The sequence below is a fragment of the Salmo salar genome, chromosome ssa06 (genome assembly GCF_905237065.1).
Source record: "Salmo salar chromosome ssa06, Ssal_v3.1, whole genome shotgun sequence".
In the NCBI taxonomy this organism is placed as follows: domain Eukaryota; kingdom Metazoa; phylum Chordata; class Actinopteri; order Salmoniformes; family Salmonidae; genus Salmo; species Salmo salar.
This window is the reverse complement of record NC_059447.1, coordinates 62,855,018-62,873,449: the sequence shown is the minus strand read 5'-3', so window position 1 is coordinate 62,873,449 and position 18,432 is coordinate 62,855,018. Positions and strand designations below refer to the sequence as shown.

At 41.0% G+C, this 18,432-nt stretch overlaps 1 protein-coding gene across 2 annotated transcripts; it reads left to right on the top strand.

Annotated features, from left to right (window-relative positions):
* Nucleotides 1-658: 658 nt before the first annotated feature.
* LOC123743472 (nephrocan) lies at nt 659-16,903 on the top strand. Of its 2 annotated transcripts, none has more exons than XM_045720808.1 (3): nt 659-771; nt 14,728-15,583; nt 15,890-16,903. In XM_045720808.1, the coding sequence occupies exons 2-3, from the start codon at nt 15,453-15,455 to the stop codon at nt 16,152-16,154; spliced, it is 396 nt and encodes a 131-aa protein (XP_045576764.1). In that variant the 5' UTR covers nt 659-771; nt 14,728-15,452; the 3' UTR covers nt 16,155-16,903. The 2 variants fall into 2 exon arrangements, with proteins under 2 accessions (XP_045576764.1, XP_045576763.1); XM_045720807.1 differs by lacking the exon at nt 659-771 and adding an exon at nt 1,413-1,496.
* The last annotated feature ends 1,529 nt before the right edge of the window (nt 16,904-18,432 follow it).

Sequence of the window (18,432 nt, the reverse complement as noted above, 5' to 3'; positions counted from 1 at the left end):
GGTGGAGAAATGCAACCATTCACACACAGACTGACCATAAAAAAAAAAAAAGTAGCTTAAAAAAAAAAAAAAAATTATACAATGTAAGTGTAAAAAAAAAAGAACGGGGCAAAACAAGCTCACATTTTAGGCTCTGACAGGGCAAGAAGAATAAGGCATCCACAAGTCACATTCAATAAGAATCAATAGGCACATCACCAACCTCAATGTTCTCCCCAAAAAACACAAAGAAATGCTTCTCCAACCAGTAAATCAGAGGGCTGTCAAATACAGATGTATTTTTTTTAATAAGAATGCCATCAGAGTGTGGACTGTAAAGAGTAAGACCGGAATGGAGCCCAAGCATCATTAAACAGTTTGGAGTTCCCACATGTATTGAATTCAGGGGCAGAAATCCCGGGGGGGACACGACCCCCCCATCCTGGGAAAAATATGATTTGTCCCCCCCAATATATCACTGAAACATAACTATGTAATTTAGATAATATTAATAATACGCAATGAAAGCAATTGTGCTGATTATAGACACTTAATAGCGCGTTTTTAAGTTTCAAAAGATTGCGACCCCCCCCGCCCTTTGCCTCACAATGGTTTGATCCACTGCCAGTTCCTTAGCTTGCTACGTAACTGCGGTGAGGTTCATCCAGTCAATCGCGCGCACACACAGTAGCTGAATATGCAGAGCTAGCGCGCAAATATTAACTATTAAGCTAGCTAGTACCTATTCCATTTATGTGGCGTCGTCAAAGATGGAATCAGCATGCAGATGATGTAAGTTAGTGCTTCAAAGTCCCTGTGATAAGGCTAGCGATAAACTGAAGTCCAAACTGAACAGAACTACACTCTCTTCAACCATTGTCTTAAATATATTTAATGGTCTCGTTGCAAAAGCTAAATTGTCGCAAGGGAACTTTTATTTATTTATTTTATTTCACCTTTATTTAACCCGGGTAGCAAAGATTATAGCAAACACCACTGAAACTGAATTGGTGCTCGCTAGCTTTGCAAATTCAGCTATTGTTGGAAGCCAGCCAATATGAAACAAACTATTAAAATTATAAAAGGTTGCAGCATATGTTGTGTAAATGGTGAACTCATACAGCTGTCAACTCTTGTCATTTTAATCCGTTTCACATTTGCTAGCTACCTTTTAGATCGAAGCCCATGTAGAATGATTGAAGATGATAGAAGCCCATCTCCTACTGTAAATAACCTACACACTGTGTGTAGCCAGCCAGCCAGCCAGGTAGAAAAATGGCAGAAAAATAAAAGACGGACATCAGAGTATTTTTCAATACACCAAAACGCATAGTAAGAACCCTAGTAGCCTAATATCTCAAAGACTAGTTGATAAAATGTTAATAAGAAAGAAATGAAATTCTAATGGAAATGTTTCACAATGATGTCATTAGGCAGAGCAGGCAACAGATGGCACACAGACAGCAGAGTTGGGGACAGATATGCAGGGACAGACTGGCAGAGACAGGGAGTCTCAGGTAAGTTTGTTGAGTCTTTGCTTGGCAACATTATGAAAGGTTCTCCATTTTTTTGACTTGTAAAATAGGAACATAATTGGAAAATGCCATGGATACCCCCACTCTCAACTTAAACTGGTGACTGAACTAAGATTTGTTAAAGGCAATGGTATTGCTGTTGTGATTAGTTGTGTAGTTTTGGGTACCGGTAGTTAGGAGTACGGCAAACACCTTATTTCTTTGGTTCCTCAATATACATTTACCATATTACAATGTAGGCTATGTGTTACAGCACTACTTTTGGTGTCCCCCTCAGGAATTGCTCTTGAGAAAATGTCATGTAATTGTCCCCTCCAAAGTGGATATCAGATTTTCGCCCCTGATTGAATTACATTTTTTCTAATTTCAGACAGCAAAACAGATCTCCCACCCAATATTTATAAAATGGGGAACCGCCATCTTCCAGTTCTGGGGTATTAGCCATCTAGCTAAAAGAGTTGCATAAGCAACAGTGTCCGACTGAAGTCTTGACAGGGGGGTGCCTATGGGCAGTACTCCAAAATGTGCTGTAAGGTGAGACGGATCTATAACAGTGTCATATATATCAGAGAAATATTTAAATATTAATTCCCAGAAACCAGTTTATTATATTCCCAAAACATATGAAACAGTGTGGCTGGTTCCGTTTTGCATCGAACACAAGTAGAATCAAAATCAGAGAATATTCTTTGTCTAGCCCTGGACCAGTGGATATGGTGAACCACCTTGAACTGAATGAGGTGGTATCTGGTGCTAAAAGAGGAAGAATGCACCCTGTGCAGCACAGATTCCCAGGTGTCTTCCCCAAATTCCTGCCCCAAATCCCTTTCCCATCGAGTTTTTAAAACCAACAAAGAAGGATTCTGTAAGTCATTAATGATTGCCTATATATCTGAAATTGCACCCTTAGGAAGCTTGTTCATCTAAAAAAAATGTTCTCTATAGCTGTGCTCACAGGCCTATTGAGAAATTCTGGTGCTAAGTTCCTAGTCTGGAGATAGCTGAAGAAGTGGGATTTGGGGAGGTTGAAATTTTCCTGTAGATGAGCAAAAAAGGCAAATGTATATATCATCAAATAATAATTGGGCTAGTGAACAGAGGCCTAGTGAGTGCCAGAAGCCAAATGCCCCATCATTTAAAGATGGAGGAAATAAAATGTTCTGATTGATTGGACCTGATAGAGAAAAGCCTCTAAGGCTAAACGGAACTGATTCCAAATTCTAAGACTACTTTACAGTTGGGTTGACACACCTTTTGCCTAGGGACCTTGGGAGAGAAGAGCACAACACAGAGGAAAGTGCAGCAGGTTTACATGATTCAGACTCGATCTGGACCCAGAGTGGTCTTGGATGAGTAGGATCAGTCTATAGCCAGTACAAAAGGGCTCTGAAATTAGCAGCCCAATAGTATGTCTGAACATTTGGTAGAGCTAAACCACCCAATATTTTAGGCTTCTGTAAATGTTTTTAACCAATCTGTGGTATCTTGCCATCTCAAATTAAATACATTCATGTTTGATCCAGTGAATTAAAAAAAGATTTTGGAATAAAAATGGGTAAACATTAAAATAAAAATTACAAATTGGGCAAAACATTCATTTTAACGACATTAACCCTTCCAATAAGAGAAAGAGGTAGAGAGTTCCAAAAAGTAAAAAATTGTTTCAAACCATCTGCTAGAGCAACAATATTTTGTAATTTTTAACTCCCAAGTAAGTGAATTGATCCCGGACAATCCTAACCTGAAAGCTTGTAAAAGAGCACTTTAAAGCAGCCTGATTTACAGGAAAAAGCTCACTCTTGCCTAGATTCAGCTTGTACCCTGAGATTGATCCAAACTGCTTACGAATAGATAAGGCATGTGGTAATGAGGTATCAGGGTTGGAGATAAACAAAAGGAGGTTGTCCGCATATAGTGACACTTTCTGCTCTAAGCCCGCCCTGAGTATACCTTGAATGGCATCATTAGAGCGCAGTGCGACGGCGAGGGGCTCGATAGCCAAAGCAAACAACAAGGTGGAGAGTGGACAACCCTGTCTGGATCCAGTCCAAGGGAAAATAATCAGAGGACAAGTTATTAGTCCGTACCGAAGCCATGGGAGAGAAATAAAACATCTTTACCCACGCAATGAATTTGGGACCAAAGCCAAATCTATAAAGGGCGGCTGTTAGGTAGTCCCACTCAAAGCGGTCAAAAGCTTTTTCTGCATTGAGCGAGACCAGCACCTCCGGGTCCCCCGACACTGGTGAGTACAGGATATTCATAAGGCGTCTTATATTGAAAAACAAATGCCTATTTCTCATAAAGCCAGTCTGGTCACAGTGCATTACTTGGTGCAGCAAGCCCTCCATACGGATAGCTTAGAGCTTGGCTAGGATTTTGTGATCACAATTTAAAAGCGAGATTGGGCGATAAAATCCACATTCCAGGGGGTCCTTGCTTTCCTTTAATAGTAATGAAATTAAAGCCTGATAAAGACTAGGCGGTAGCTTTGATTATCAAGGTTCTGTGCAAATAATCGAGACAGGAATGTGTAAAGCAGACAGGAATGTGTAAAGCAGACCGGAAAACGTTCGGTCCTCTAAAATTAGTTTGGAAAACTGTCCGGACCCGGTGATTTACCACTTTTTATTGCGGACACTACAGTTGCAATCTCCTCAAGTGTAAATTCTTCTTCTAAACCGTCATGAAAGTCTGTATCAATTGAAAGCCTATTCAGACCATCGAAGAACAAATCAATCAACAAAGGGTCTTGAGGAGATTCAAAGTTGTACAGCGCAGAGTAATTTAAAAAAAACGGATTATTGATCTTGTTATGTATAACTGTGTTAGCACCAGACAGGGTCCTGTTTTGTGGTATTAAATGTGAGGCCTCAGATTCACGGATCTGATGTGGAAGGAGTTTACTGGCCTTGTTGCCTTGCTCACACACTCTGGACCAAGCTTGTAAGAGTAATTGTTCAGCTTGTCTGGTAGAGAGCTCGTCAATATCAGATTGGAGTAGCTGCCGTTCTTTATATAGGTCAGAGGAAGGATCTGTAGCATACAGTGCATTCGGAAAATATTCAGACCCCTTTACCTTTTCCACATTTTGTTACGTTACAGCCTAATTCTAAAATGGATTCAATAAAACAAGTTCCTCATCAATCTACACACAAACGCACATAATGACAAAGTGAAAACAGGTTTAGAAATGTTTTCAAATGTATTTAAAAAAAAACCAGAAATACCTTATTTACATACACTACCGTTCAAAGGTTTGGGGTCACTTAGAAATGTCCTTGTTTTCCATGAACACATACATGAAATGAGTTGCAAAATGAATAGGAAATATAGTTAAGATGTTGACAAGGTTATAAATAATGATTTTTAATAGAAATAATAATTGTGTCCTTCAAACTTTGCTTTTGTCAAACGATCCTCCATTTGCAGACCTTTGGCATTCTAGTTGTCAATTTGTTGAGGTAATCTGAAGAGATTTCACCCCATGCTTCCTGAAGCACCTCCCACAAGTTGGATTGGCTTGATGGACACTTCTTACGTACCATACGGTCAAGCTGCTCCCACAACAGCTCAATATGGTTGATATCCGGTGACTGTACTGGCCACTCCATTATAAACAGAATACCAGCTGACTGCTTCTTCCCTAAATAGTTATTGCATAGTTTGGAGCTGTGCTTTGGGTCATTGTCCTGACAGATGGCGTCAAGCACTCCTCCAGCATCTTTTCATTTTTTCTGCGTCTCACAAAGGTTCTTCTTTGTGATCCGAACACCTCAAACTTAGATTTGTCTGTCAATAACACTTTTTTTCCAATCTTCCTCTGTCCAGTGTCTGTGTTCTTTTGCCCATCTTAATCTTTTCTTTTTATTGGCCAGTCTGAGATATGGCTTTTTCTTTGCAACTCTGCCTAGAAGACCAGCATCCCGGAGTCGCCTCTTCGCTGTTGACATTGAGACTGGTGTTTTGTGTGTACTATTTAATGAAGCTGACAGTTGAAGACTTGTGAGGCATCTGTTTCTCAAACTAGACACTCTAATGTACTTGTCCTCTTGCTCAGTTGTGCACCAGGGCCTCCCTCTCTTCTTTCTATTCTGGTTAGAGCCAGTTTGCGCTGTTCTGTGAAGGGAGTAGTACACAGCGTTGAATGAGATCTTCAGTTTCTTGGCAATATCTTGCATGGAATAGCCTTCATTTCTCCGAACAAGAATAGATTGACGAGTTTCAGAAGAAAGTTCTTTGTTTCTGGCCATTTTGAGCCTGTAATCAAACCCACAAATGCTGATGCTCCAGATACTCAACTAGTCTAAAGGCCAGTTTTATTGCTTCCTTAATTAGAACAACAGTTTTCAGATGTGCTAACATAATTACTAATGATCAATTAGCCTTTTAAAATGATAAACTTGGATTAGCTGACACAACGTGCCATTGGAACACAGGAGTGATTGTTGCTGATAATGGGCCTCTGTATGCCTATGTAGATATTCCATTAAAAATCAGCCGTTTCCAGCTACAATAGTCATTTACAACATTAACAATGTCTACACTGTATTTCTGATCAATTTTATGTTATTTTAATGGACCAAAAAATTGCTTTTCTTTCAAAAACAAGGACATTTTTAAGCGACCCCAAACTTTTGAACGGTAGTGTATATTAAAAAAAAGTGTTATCAACCAGATTTTGTTAATAAACCAGGTTGTCACTGAAATACTTGTAATATAATAGTAGCCTTATGTTTTTTTATTTTTTTATATTATTAATGCTAATGCTGTTTTCTATGCTTTTTTCACTTAATATTTTGGGATAATGGTGCTATTTCAGATTTTATGGGGCCAGATTGGAATAAAAAGCTGTATTTGTCTGTTTTTTTTGTGGTATCGATGAAGGTATTTGATTGGGTAATGGGGATACATTTTCATGATGGGAAATGAATTAATCAATAAATGTGGGGATACAGAAGATCTGTTTGGTTTCAATTCCCCCGGTGCAACTGCATGGTAATTGGAACTATAACGAGTCTGGACTATGATCAATTAAGCCATATCAATCCAGTTAAACAGGCTAATGTAAAATAATGAATAATGTTGGCTTCCACCGACAGTATGGCACTTCCAAGGCTGTTTCATGATGATTATTATGTTGTGTCAATCATGTTATAAACTTAGTCATTGTAACAACTAGCAAGGCATAGCCAGCACTGTAGGCCTACTGCCTCTGCCCAGAGGCCTACTAGGTTTTCATGGCAACGGCCATTAGAGTTCACTTTGCCACGTATGAGCCCTGGTTAGAGTCCCTGTTGCAGCGTTCACTTTCTTCTGCTACATTGATGGCAGCGTTGGGATCACGTCCAGCCCAAGTCTAGTTCTGTGATCTAGTGGTGGGAAGCATTCTGTTTTTCAACATTGTGTTGGGTGTAATTACATTGATATATCTAGTGAACAATGGATAAGCAACAATGGGCGTGACGGATAGAAGTAGTCACTACAGGTGTGATCAAGCCTTTACATCCAAGTTGCCTGAAGCTGAATGGAAAGTGCTATGCTCGGACCAGTTATTCAGAAGAAAATCCTCTGTGACTGTTTAATTTACATAAGTTAACTTACCTGTGTGGACCCATAGCAAACACATTCTACACATTTACAAACTACCTGTTAAAGTGTTATTATAACCATGGTGTTGTTTTGTTACAGAAGCTTATATATCTAATAACCTGACAATGATCCACATCATATGAGTAGACAAATAATGTAAGTGTTATGCTGTAAAACACAACTATCCCTTTTTTTAGAATGCAAACCAGTAATATGAATCACTGTTGATCCATCCTGTTCTGATCTAATGAGATGGATGTAGGATTTTCCACGGCCTAGAAACAAGGCCTTTCCCAGTCAGGAAGGACGAAGCTAGGCCCCTCTTGGTTCTCATTGGCGAAGACTATACTCAAGTTAGGGGTTATATGTCAGACTATCCTATACAACTTTTCCCAACATCTTATACCCAATAAGTTGTAAATAAACCCTTTTTAAGGGGATATAACATGTATCATTATTATAGGGCTGTGAAACCCATAGCCAAATGGCTTCAAACTGAGCATTTCTCACTGGAAATTGCTGGTGACATTGAAAATAGCTTAGGTTGGGGTATTTAATTCATTTCAGACTCTCCTATCCCACTATTCCAAACATGTTATACCCTATAGGTTGTAAACAAAGGATTTTTTAAGCTGATATCAATGTATTATTATTAACAATATTATAGGGCTGTGAAACCCATGGCTGAATGGCTTCAGTCTGAGTATTTCTCACCATTTATTTACTGAGAGCAATTCCCATTATATAACAGGTAGTGTCCATTTATTTACAGTAGTGTGTTGATTAAGTAATGCTTTCTTCAGTGGAAATACAGAATATGTATAAAAATGCCAAATATATCCAAAAGCTAAATCTATTTAACCATTAATCATTACTGAGACATGCAAACTACAAACATTTAGTGAGTTAATGATAATGAATATATGACAACTAGATACAAAAGTCAAGAGTTGGCTATAACATGAGTACAAACAAAGTGAGTGTGTGTAAGTGTTTGTGTGTGTGTATTATGGTGTGTATTATAATTTCCCATCATAAAAATGTATCCCCATTCGCCAGTCAAATACCTTTATCGATATCAAAACCAGTATTTTTCTCCAATCTGGCAACCCTCATAAAACTCGGCATAGCCTTGTATAAAATGCATGATGAAAGAAATGGTGTAATGTACACGAAAAAGTGGAGCCTGGTATTAAATGCATTATGAAGAAAATTGTGTAGGCCTACTGTTGCCTACACTAAAAATATACCTGTATCCCAAAGTATTAAGTGAAAACAAGCATAGAAAACATTATAGGCATTAATAACATCCAACCCATTAATTTGGGGCGGCAGTTAGCCTAGTTAGAGATTTGGGCCAGTAACCGAAAGGTTGCTGGATGGAATCCTCAAGCTGACCTAGGTAAAAATCTGTTGTTCTGCCCCTGAGCAAGGCAGTTAAGCCACTGTTCCCTGGTAGGCTGTCATTGTAAATAAGAATTTGTTCTTAACTGTTAAGTTAAATAAAGGTTAAATGTAAAAAAAAAAACACGTATATTATAATTATTTCGGTGACAACATGGTTGATGAACAATATTGGGTTGTTTATATATATAAATCAACGTAGGACACATTTTGGGACACACAAAAAGTGTGTCTGAAATGAATTAAATACCCTAATCCCAGAACACCATCATGCATTGCTCTAATAACTTTCAAAATATTGTTCCGAAGTTTGCCCCCAAAAAATGTATTTTCACATGAATGAAGTCGCACAAAAATGTTTGTCTTTTCACACGAATTAAGCCACACAAAAACAGGTCAAAATGTTGGGGAAGAGATTTGTAAACAACTTAACAAGTGAACAAGTTAATCAGTTTCTCCTGGGTCAACATCTAAATATATAAACAAATTCTTACAATCTGTCCAAACAAATAAAACAACAGACCATTGCATACAATTAATTTTGTGTTGTGGAATTAACATACAAAACGGATTGGCTTTTGTATTATAAAAATTAAATGGAACCTTGAGCGAGACCATTGGAAAGAAAACATCAACCTTTATTTTTATTAAAAGAGATAGTATAAATTGTGGTCTGAAAATTGGATATTGATTTAGCACAAGTCTTGAATGGTGAAGTGTACTCACCTCTCTACTGAAACCTTGGAAAAAGTACTATTGTACATTTGTCCTTATGAGACATTGGTGCCCTAGAACTTTACAAACTACAACAATACAGACTTGTGCATTCTATAAAATTGTATTTAGTTTAAACAAGGCCTATGAAGATCTAGTGTTAGAATAGTAAAATAAAATAATAATTGTACTTTCTTCATTCATTTTACTCACCATTTCTGCTCTGAGTCATAACATTAAGAATTAAGACATAAAACAAAATCTCACACATGAAAAGATAACCAACATTGATTCAATCTAATGAAAATGAAAAGTCACAGTATTTATATTAATCGAACACCCTTTTTGTTGTGGCCTCCATCATCCTTAAATGGAAGAAGTTTGGAACCACCAAGACTATTCCTAGAGCTGGCCGCCCGGCCAAACTAAGCAATCAGGGGAGAAGGGCCTTGGTAAGGGAGGTGACCAAAAACCCGATGGTCACTATGACAGAGCTCCAGAGTTCCTCTGTGGAGTTGGGAGAACCTTCCAGAAGCACAACAATCTGCAGCACTCACACGGAAGCCACTCCTCAGTAAAAGGCAGATGACAGCCCGCTTGGAGTTTGCCAAAAGGCACCTAAAGGACCCAGACCACGAGAAACAAGATTCTCTGGTCTGAGGAAACCAAGATTGTACTCTTTGGCCTGAATGCCAAGCATCACATCTGGAGGAAACCTGGCACTTTCCCTACGGTGAAGCATAGTGGTGGCAGCATCATGCTGTGGAGTTGTTTTTCAGCGGCAGGGACTGGGAAACTAGTCAGGATCAAGGGAAAGATGAACAGAGCAAAGCACTAATAGATCCTTGATGAAAACGTTGCTCCAGAGCACTACGGACCTCAGACTGGGGCGATGATTCACCTTCCAACAGGGCAATGACCCTAAGCACACAGCCAAGACAAAGCAGGAGTGGCTTCAGGACAAGTTTCTGAATGTCCTTGAGTCGCCCTGCCAGAGCCCGGACTTGAACCCGATCTAACATCTCTGGATTGATCTGAAAATAGCTGTGTAACGATGCTCCCCATCCAAGCTGACAAAGCTTGTGAGGATCTGCAGAGAAGAATGGGAGAAACTCCCCAAATTACAGGTGTGCCAAGTTTGTAGCGTCATACCCAAGAAGACTCAAGACTGTAATCGCTGCCAAAGGTTGCTTATCAAAGTACTGAGTTAAGGGTCTGAGTACTTATGTGAATGTCATATCTGTTGTTTTTTAATACATTAGCAAAAATGTCCAAAAAACAGTTTTTTCTTAGTCATTATTGGGTTTTGTGTGTAGATTGATGAGGGATAAAAAAAAAAATCCATTTTAGAATAAGTCTATAACGTAACAAAATTTGGAAAAAGTCAAGGGGTCTGAATACTTTCCGAATGCACTGTACTTCTCATCCAATGTAGCTATGGCTTCTCTCAGGTTTCAAAGCCGCTTAGAGCGAGCTTTGTTTTTGTTGGCTGTATAAGAAATAATTTGGCCACGTAGGTATGCTTTGTGGGACTCCCAAATGGAAGAGCAGGACATACCTGGTGTTGAATTCATTTCTAGGAACAAGATGATTTCAGAAGAAATGAAATTGACAAACTCCTTATCTGAGAGTAAAATGGAGTTAAGATGCCATTGATAACATATAGGATGTTGCTGGGGAAACTCTAGCTCAAGCACTAATGGTGAATGGTCAGATATAACAATACTCTCATAAATACACATCCGAAGGTAAGGCAGAAGTTTTCTGTCCAAAAATAAGTAATCAATGCTGGAGTATGTTTGATGAACATGAGAAAAAAATGAATACTGTCTATGTGTAGGGTGTAGGAAACGCTAAGCCTGACAAACATTTCTGAAGAAAAGATTGAATAAGTAGGGCTCATTTCGATGCGCCTGTAGTTCTTCGTAAGGACTTATCAAGAACTGGGGACATTGTACAGTTGAAATAACCCCCTAAAATCAACGAATGGGAATCTAAATTAGGTATAGCAGATAAAAAGGTAGAAATTAAACTTGTGTCATCCCAATTGGGAGCATAAACACTAGCCAAAACAATAGAGGTAGAAAACAGTTTTCCAGTTACTAAACTCAGCAAAAAAATAAATGTCCCTTTTTCAGGACCCTGTCTTTCAAAGATAATTTCTAAAAATCCAAATAACTTCACAGATCTTCATTGTAAAGGGTTTCAACACTGTTTCTCATGCTTGTTCAATGAACCATAAACAATTAATGAACATGCACCTGTGGAACGGTTGTTAAGACACTAACAGCTTACAGACGGTAGGCAATTAAGGTCACAGTTATGAAAACGTAGGACACTAAAGAGGCCTTTCTACTGACTCTGAAAAACACCAAAACAAAGATGCCCAGGGTCCCTGCTCATCTGCATGAATGTGCCTTAGGCATGCTGCAAGGAGGCATGAGGACTGCAGATGTGGCCAGGGCAATAAATTGCAATGTCCGTACTGTGAGACGCCCAAGACAGCGCTACAGGGAGACAGGACGGACAGCTGATCGTCCTCGCAGTGGCAGACCACGTGTAACAACACAGGATCGGTACATCCGAACATCACACCTGCGGGACAGGTACAGGATGGCAACAACAACTGCCCGAGTTACACCAGGAACGCACAATCCCTCCATCAGTGCTCAGACTGTCCGCAATGGGCTGAGAGAGGCTGGACTGAGGGCTTGTAGGCCTGTTGTAAGGCAGGTCCTCACCAGACATCACCGGCAACAACGTCGCCTATGGGCACAAACCCACCATCACTGGACCAGACAGGACTAGCAAAAAGTGCTCTTCACTGACGAGTCGCAGTTTTGTCTCACCAGGGGTGATGGTCGGATTCGTGTTTATCGTCTAAGGAATGAGCACTACACCGAGGCCTGTACTCTAGAGTGGGATCGATTTGGAGGTGGAGGTCCGTCATGGTCTGGGGCGGTGTGTCACAGCATCATCGGAGTGAGCTTGTTGTCATGGCAGGCAATCTCAACGCTGTGCGTTACAGGGAAGACATCCTCCTCCCTCATGTGGTACCCTTCCTGCAGGCTCATCCTGACATGATCCTCCAGCATGACAATGCCACCAGCCATACTGCTCTTTCTGTGCGTGATTTCCTGCAAGACAGGGATGTCAGTGTTCTGCCATGGCCAGCGAAGAGCCCGGATCTCAATCCCATTGAGCATGGCTGGGACCTGTTGGATCAGAGGGTGAGGGCTAGGGCTATTTCCCCCAGATATGTCCAGGAACTTGCAGGTGCCTTGGTGGAAGAGTGGGGTAACATGTCACAGCAAGAACTGGCAAATCTGGTGCAGTCCATGAGGAGGAGATGCACTGCAGTACTTAATGCACCTGGTGGCCACACCAGATACTGACTGTTACTTTAGATTTTTTACCCCCCCTTTGTTCAGGGACACATTATTCCATTTTTCTTAGTCACATGTCTGTGGAACTTGTTCAATTTTTGTCTCAGTTGTTGAATCTTGTTATGTTCATACAAATATTTACTCATGTTAAGTTTGCTGAAAATAAACGCAGTTGACAGTGAGAGGACGTTTCTTTTTTTGCTGAGTTTATGACGTATTGTCCCTTTAGGATCAGCAATAACCTCAGAAGTTACAAAGGGAGTAGATTTATCAACCAAAATGGCAGCACCTCTTTTTTAACTATGAAAGTTAGAGTGGAACAATAGACCAACCCATTCCTTGCGAATCCTAAAGTGCTCACAAGTCCTCAGGTGAGTCTCTTGTAGATATGCTAAATTTGCGTTCAAACCCTTCAAATGTGTCAGGACCCTCTTATGTTTCATAGGGTTGTTAGTCCCTTTGATGTTCCACAAAATGTACTTGATGGTATGATCTTTGCCACCCTGAGCACTCCCGTTATACAACCCTGTCATTAGAGCATAGAATGGAAAAGCAATGAATACCCCCAAATCCCAGGATAACTTGTCTCAGAGTAATAATGTGCGGTGTAAGATATTTGGAAAAAGTACAGAAAAAGAAACTGAAAAGAAGACAGAATGACAACATTAGAACTGAACAATACAACCTGCTTCCTCCCCCCACCCCAGACAATACCTCCCCAAACAAGGTACAAGCCTAAATAGAACGTTTTCTTCGCACAGTATGCCTGAGAGTGCAGTCCCGCCCTTTAAAGTAGTGTTCTGTGTTAGTGAATCAAGCATAACAAAATAAGATGAACATTTGAAAAGCACCACTTGTAGATGTATAAACTTATATTTCCAGTCATATAACAGGTATTGAGAAAATAAATAAAATGTATCAAGGCTCTCAGCCAAAAACCTCTCATTTGAAGTAAGCAAATCGTAGTAAAATGACACAAAAATAATCTAGTTGGACAATGTGACAACGTACAGCCAAGACCACAAAACTATGTGAAATGTTGAAAGTTTGCTGGGTATAAAGTATTTTAGTGTTTAAAATTTTTGTCCAGGGGAGGGTCACATTATTTGTAATCATTAACAAACCTAACGCAATGGTCAACCTAAGCGCTGGCGGTAGCGCTAGAGGTTTGGGGGGGGTGTCAGAAACATTGTTGCTATTTTCACAACCAGAAATGATCACCACAGTGCTGCCTAATACAAGTGTGCCAAGCTTGTAGCATCATACCCAAGAAGACTTTCAGTTTTAAAGTTTTTATACATTTGAAAACATTTCTAAAACCTGTTTTTGCTTTGTCATTATGGGATATTGTGAGTAGATTGATGAGGGGGAAAAAAATATTTCATCAATTTTAGAATAAGGCTGGAGTGTAACAATGTGAAATCGTGAAGGGGTCTGAATACTTTCTGAATGCACTGTATATTTCCACATTAAAGCCATACCTTAGAACAATGTTGACTGAAAACAGGTTCAAGTTAACATATTTAGCAAAGATGGGATGGGTCTACATTTTGTTTATTTTGTTTCTGTAAGCTGTTTAACAAACTATAACGGACCAACATTGGAATTGGAGTTGATTCCAAGGCAATACATAAACACAACTTGAAGCTACAAAATACAGTATTTAGACATGGAACACATTCTGACTGGCCAGTGAGGGGCCAAGCCTTGACACACACACACCTGGTTTATTCAGCAAAACCCTGCCATTTTGTGCCACCGCATTTAGGGAGTTTCTCCCATTCTTCTCTGCAGATCCTTTCAAGCTCCGTCAGGTTGGATGGGGAGCATCGTTGCACAGCTATTTTTAGGTCTCTCCAGAGATGTTCGATCAGGTTCAAGTCTGGGCTCTGGCTGGGCCACTGAAGGACATTCAAAGACTTGTCACGAAGCCACTCCTGCTTTGTCTTGGTTGTGTGCTTAGGGTCGTTGTCCTGTTGGAAGGTGAACCTTCGCCCCTGTCTAAGGTCCTGAGCGCTCTGGAGCAGGTTTTCATGCACTGAATGATCAATAGCATATTGTTTGTATAAATGGTGCACACTAGTTCATACTTCTCTTGATATGTTTGTCCTTTCCAGGGTAGAGACATATCTGGCCTGACAGGGCTGGAGGAAGTGATCCTTTCATCCTGTGGAGTGAAGGTGGTGGAGGCCAATGCTTTCAGGGCTCAGGGGGCACTAAGAAGTCTGGATCTATAGAAGAACAAACTGCGTCAGATCCTCTGTGGTCTCCCACCAAGCCTGGAGACCCTCAACGTGGGCCACAACAGAATCAAAGGCCTCCAGGAATCAGTCTTTGAGGGGCTGAGTAAACTACATCTGCTTGATCTTCAGAACAACCATATCACCAACCTGCTAAACACCCTTGGAGGGCCTTTACCTGGATGGAAATAAAATTGAGATGGTGCAAGATGCTCCGAGACTCCTCCGACTGAATCTGTTTAGGTTGGGGAACAACAAAATCCCCTCTTTTGCCTCAGTCTTTTTCACGTTAGTACAGTCCCTGATGACGCTGCATTTGCCAGGGAACCTCCTATCAAGATTCCCACACAATCTCCCTCACGCCGTGTCCTACCTGAACTTGGACAGGAACCAAATACGAGCACTGAGGAACCGAGAGATCTCTATCTGCATCCTACAATAGGTTGGTTTCTTAGGACAGTAAGGCCTTCGCTTTCCCAATCTCACAGTGCTGGAGCTACCAGGAAACCGTCTGAGGGTGCTTTCCAGTAGACTGAGCCCCAAACTGGAGAGACTGCAGTCAGAACTCCATCCAGGAAGTCACCTTCCACCACCTGCCTGGAATGAAACAGCTGAAGCATCTCTTCCTGGAGAATAACACCATTTGGAACTTCGAAGCTAATGCTTTGAGTAACAGCGTTCACTTAACCAACCTGGCACTGGAATGGAACCTCTTATCCTCCATTCCAGATGGGTATGTATGTATTTCACCCCTTTGATATATAGTAGCATGTTATAGACTAACGATTGTAATAATATTCATGAATCAATTAAATACACTAAGTGATACACCACAGTTGAATAACATTATAGATGTGTTGTACATTCACTTAAGTATTACTAATACATTGGTAGAATAGTGGCCTAACCACATTCTAGGTCTTTGGGTAAACAAATTAGAGTATAAAACCAAAAGGCAATAGATAAACACTTCTTAAATGTAGATTCATTTGACTCACCTCCTTTAGCCTTTTGTTCTGTTGACATGTCTCCCTGGCAGGCTTCCAGAGTGTCTTTTCCATCCGGACTTGAAAGGGAACTGCATTGAGGACATCCAAGAGCAGGAGTTGAGGTCCCTGAAGTGTCTGCAGGTGTTGAACCTCCGGATGAACAAGCTGACCTTCCTCCCCCAGATCACCCTGGACCTGTTTCCCCGGCTGAGGACCCTCTACTTGGACCCCTGGAACTGCAGCTGTGAGCTCCTGAGGGTCAAGAGGACCCTGCTGGCCAGGAGGATGGAGATCTCTGATAAGCTGTGTAATTAGCAGTTACTGTGCCATGGGACAGCTGGAGAGCGTACCTGATGGCCCAAGACAAGTGTGAGGAGTACTTCAAGGAAACCACACCTGAGGACCAAGTGGAGCAGACCAACACTGAGCAGTAATATGATTATGATTCCTAGCTGGAAAAAATAGATGTAAAAGGGGCATTTCATGTTTAGCAGAACATGCTGGGTATGTTTTGTCTTTTGAATGTTTTAACATGTATTAGTGTAGTTTGGTATTGACTACTAAGTGATAGGTTTGGTTTCTGAGCTTTAACTATTATTAATCATTAGTTATAAAGGAGACATGAGGGGTGCCATAATGACACTTGGGAGGGGCTGAGTGCAGGGAAAACGGTCACATGTGGCAGTCCTTATAAGGGGAGGAACTGTTTAAGGCCAATATCACTCAGCTCCCCGCCTTGCAAAAATTACACAATGTTTAGCGATAAGGAGGAGACTCCAACCAAAGTGGGGTATGTATACTACCACGGGTGAAACCATGTCTTTGTCTAATGCGTTTGCGTGTCCCCAGGCACTCTCATTTATTGAGTTCTGTAACTGAAAAGCCTTGGTTTCATGCATGTTAACATCAGAAGCCTCCTCCCTAAGTTTGTTTTACTCACTGCTTTAGCACACTCCGCCAACCCTGATGTCCTTGCCGTGTCTGAATCCTGGCTTAGGAAGGCCACCAAAAATTCTGAGATTTCCATCCCCAACTACAACATTTTCCGTCAAGATGGAACTGCCAAAGAGGGAGGAGTTGCAATCTACTGCAGAGATAGCTTGCAAAGTTCTGTCATACTTTCCAGGTCTATGCCCAAACAATTCGAGCTTTTAATTAAAAAAATGTATCTCTCCAGAAATAAGTCTCTCACTGTTGCCGCCTGTTATAGACAGCTCCCAGCTGTGCCCTGGACACCAAATGTGAATTGATTGCCCTCATCTATCTTCAGAGTTCGTTCTGTTAGCTGACCTAAACTGGGATATGCTTAACACCTGGCAGTCCTGCAATCTAAGATAGATGCCCTCAATCTCACACAAATTATCAAGGAACCCACCAGGTACAACCCTAAATTTGTAAACATGGGCACCCTCATAGATATTAACCTGACCAACTTGCCCTCCAAATACACCTCTGCTGTTTTCAATCAGGATCTCAGCAATCATTGCCTGCATCCGCTATGGGTTCGCGATCAAACAACCACCCCTCATCACTGTCAAACGCTCCCTAAAACACTTCTGCGAGCAGGCCTTTCTAATCGACCTAGCCCGGGTATCCCTGAAGGATATCGACCTCTTCCCGTCAGTCGAGGATGCCTGATCGTTCTTTAAAAGTAATTTCCTCACCATCTTAAATAAGCATGCCCCTTTCAAAAAATGTTGAACTAAGAACAGATATAGTGTCACGTCCTGACCAGCAGAGGGAGTAATTGTATTATAATTTGGTCAGAACGTGGCAGAAGGGTATTTGTTTTGTATGGTTAGGGTTGTGTGTATTATTAAAGGGGTGTTTGGTTTATGTAGTCTGGGGTTTGAGTATATGTTCTAGTGTTGGTTTTCTATGGTTTTCTAGTCTGTCTATTTCTGTGTGATTTGTGTGGCTCCCGATCAGGAACAGCTGTACGTCGTTGTTCCTGATTGGGAGTCATATATTAGATGCTTGTTTTCACCTGGGGATTTTGTGGGTAGTTGTCTTTAGCACTGCTGTTGTGAGTATAGCCTGTTAAACTGTCTTTTGTCGTTCTTCGTTTTGTTATTTTTTCCGTGCTCTCTGTGTTTAATAAATATTCAAGATAAGCATCCACATTCCTGCTGCGTTTTGGTCATTACAACCCAACGACACCCGTGACATATAGCCCTTGGTTCACTCCAGACCCGACTACCCTCGACCAGCATAAAAACATCATGTGGTGGACTGCAATAGCATTGAATAGTCCCCGCGATGTGCAATTGTTGAAGGAAGTCAGGAACCAATACACGCAGTCAGTCAGGAAAGCAAAGGCTAGCATTTCAAACAAAAATTTGCATCCTGTAGCTCTAACCCCAAAAAGTTTGGGGACACTGTAAAGTCCATGGAGAACAAGAGCACCTCCTCCCAGCTGCCCACTGCACTGAGGCTAGGAAACACTGTCACCACCGATAAATCCATAATAATCGAGAATTTCAATAAGCATTTCTCTACGGCTGGCCATGCTTTCCTCTTGGCTACCCCAACCCCGGGCAACAGCTCCGCACCCCCTGCACCTACTTGCCCAGGCCTCCCCAGCTTCTTCTTC